Source organism: Triticum dicoccoides, chromosome 4B (genome assembly GCF_002162155.2).
Source record: "Triticum dicoccoides isolate Atlit2015 ecotype Zavitan chromosome 4B, WEW_v2.0, whole genome shotgun sequence".
Taxonomy (NCBI): Eukaryota; Viridiplantae; Streptophyta; class Magnoliopsida; order Poales; family Poaceae; genus Triticum; species Triticum dicoccoides.
The window spans coordinates 657,483,657-657,486,600 of record NC_041387.1 but is presented as its reverse complement, the minus strand read 5'-3'; the positions used below and the strand labels follow the sequence as shown (position 1 = coordinate 657,486,600).

Here is a 2,944-nt window from a genome sequence, read left to right as displayed (position 1 = left end):
CCTTCCCTTCTCTTTTCCCCTTCCTTGTCTCCTACTCCTACTACATGGAAGGACTCCTAGTTGGACTAGGAAAAGGGGAATCCTACTCCCGGTGGGAGTAGGACTCCCTAGGGCGCGCCATAGAGAGGGCCGGCCCTCCCCTCCTCCACTCCTTTATATACGGGGGCAGGGGGCACCCCATGGACACACAAGTTGATCTTCGTGATCGTTCCTTAGTCGTGTGCGGTGCCCCCCTCCACGATATTACACCTCGGTCATATTGTAGCGGTGCTTAGGCGAAGCCCTGCGACGGTTGAACATCAAGATCGTCACCACGCCGTCGTGCTGACGGAACTCCTCCCCGAAGCTTTGCTGGATCGGAGCTCGGGGTGCGTCATCGAGCTGTACGTGTGTCAAGAACTCGGAGGTGCCGGAGTAACAGTGCTTGGATCGGTAGGACCGGGAAGACGTACGACTACTTCCTCCACGTTGCGTCAACGCTTCCGCTTCGGTCTACGAGGGTACGTAGACAACACTCTCCCCTCTCGTTGCTATGCATCACCATGATCTTGCGTGTGCGTAATAAATTTTTTTGAAATTACTACGTTCCCCAACAAATACAATATTCCCGTGACTAAGTCACATGCTTGCAAGCTACTCAGGATGCTGTATTACCGAGAGGACCCAGAGATATCTCTCCGTCATATGGAGTGACAAATATCAGTCTTGATCCATGCAACTCAACTAGTACCTTCCGAGATACCTAAAGAGTACCTATGATCACCCCGTTACGAAGTGAAGGTTGACACCCACAAAGCATTCTTCTGGTATTAGGGAGTGGCATGATCTCATGGTCTAAGGAATAGACACTTGACATTAAGAAAGTTGTAGCAAATAAACTAAGTGGCATGATCAGATGCTAAGCCTATGATTGGGTATGTCCATCATATCACTCTTCTAATGATGTGATCTCTTTATTAAATGACAACTCATGTCTTTGGTTAGGAAACCTTAACCACATTTAAGCAACGAGCTAGTCTAGTAAAGACTCACAAGGGACACTGCGTTTGTTTATGTATCCACACATGTATTTGAGTCTGTTATTAATGCAATTATACCTTGAAGAATAAACACTTATCAAGAACAAGGAAATATGCTAATAACAAATTAATTATTTTCTCTATAGCATATTCCCAACATACTCCAGGGTCAATCATGAAAACTAAGATATGTATTGCAAAAAAACTCAGATATGTGTGACTCACTTTCGCAAGAGGATGTATATATCTAGCTTAAGGCTTGAGGCATCTCCAACACAAGCCCTTAAAACGGACAAGGCAAATATTGGTCGACATGTCCGGGATGTTCCGCGCAAGATAGGGGAGGAAGCCGTCCAATGTTAACCTGCATTTGTCCGTAGTGCATGTGAGGGCAGTGTTTTTTTTTTCCCTGATACATAGTCGATTTTGGTTGGCTAGCCGGACGTCATTCCGGCAAAGCCTTCAAGTTTGCGATCACTTTGGCGGTTCGAACGGCCGAACGCGTCCACGAACGGTTGAGGATAGCATTCAATTGGAAGAGAAAGAAAATGTCTAGACTCCCGAAAAAAAGACATACACCAGTCTCTGTCCGGCCGGGTCAGCGTCAGCGTTGGCGGGTCGCTCTCGCACGACTTCTCTTGATTGGCGGCTTGCCCAGTCCCGGCCGCGGATCGAGTAGCGGCGGCGCATGCGACCTCGTCCAGGAAGCGCCCAGCCTACCTACCTACCATGGTCCGGCTCCAGCCCCAACTACTCCACGCGTCCAACGTTTTAGACCACCCCGGTCCGGTCGCCTTGGTGCTTCTTCCCTTCCTTCGCTCACGGCCACACTAGTTTATATATCGACGCCGTGCAAGTGTGCAACCAACTCGCTCCACTCACCCACCGGCCATGGCGATTCTTGAAGCCACGCTCGTTCTCCTCCTCCTCCTTGTAGCACCGGCGGCCGGCTCCGACGACGCGCTCGCCGCGTCCTGCTCCGGCGCGCGCAGCTTCGCCGCCGACAGCCCCTTCGCCAGCAGCCTGCGCCAGCTGTTCTCGCTCCTCGAGACCAAGGCCCCGGCCATCGGGTTCGACATCGGCAGCTCCGGCGGCGTGCACGGCCTGGCGCTCTGCCGTGGGGACGTCGCCAGGGCGACGTGCGCCGAGTGCATCCGCTCCGCGGGAGCCCAGGCCCGGCGCCTCTGCTCGTCCAAGAAGGACGCCGTCGTCTGGCTCGACGCCTGCATGCTCCGCTACTCCGACGGGCACTTCTTCGGCGAGGTCGACGCCGACCACAGCGCCGTCGTGCCGGGCGGCGTCCTGGGCGCGGCGAGGTCTGCCGAGTTCGACAACGAGGTCGCCGGCATGATGAAGAGGCTCACGAGGACGGCGTACCTCTCGCCGCTGCTGTTCGCCGCCGGGGCGGCCGAGGCGGTCGCCGGGACGCGGAGACTGCACGGGCTCGCCCAGTGCACCAAGGACCTGTCCGGTGGGGACTGCAAGCTGTGCCTAGAGGCCGCCATTAGTAAGCTGCTGGCCAGAGGGTGCGCCATGGAGGGAGGGATGGTGTTAGGCGGAAGCTGCAGCTTGAGATATGAGCTGTATCCCATTTTTGATTCTTAGATTGTGGTACCTTCAATTTGTTGTTACTGTATAAAGGTGTCAGACTCTTATACCCACACATTGTTCATACATATTCTCATGAATATATTCAGATAAAAGAAACTTCAGTTTAAGTTTGTAAATAAAACAAGGGTGGGAACTAGGAATACTGCCTACCGAATATAAATCCCTTTGAGAGCATCTCTAGGAAACCACGTAAAAGTCGGACCCAGAAAACATGTTTATAGTTCACTGTAGATCAGATTTGTGGGGCGAATTCGTGCGCTGCAGATCAGACCCGTATATTAAACTGTAAAATCTGAAGAAAAAAAACATTCATG

General features: G+C 52.5%; 1 protein-coding gene across 1 annotated transcript; it reads left to right on the top strand.

Moving 5' to 3' along the window:
• The first annotated feature begins 1,851 nt into the window (after positions 1-1,851).
• LOC119294214 (cysteine-rich repeat secretory protein 38-like) lies at positions 1,852-2,684 on the top strand. The gene has a single exon (XM_037572448.1). It carries the CDS (start codon positions 1,911-1,913, stop codon positions 2,622-2,624), a length of 714 nt encoding a protein of 237 aa, XP_037428345.1. The 5' UTR covers positions 1,852-1,910; the 3' UTR covers positions 2,625-2,684.
• The last annotated feature ends 260 nt before the right edge of the window (positions 2,685-2,944 follow it).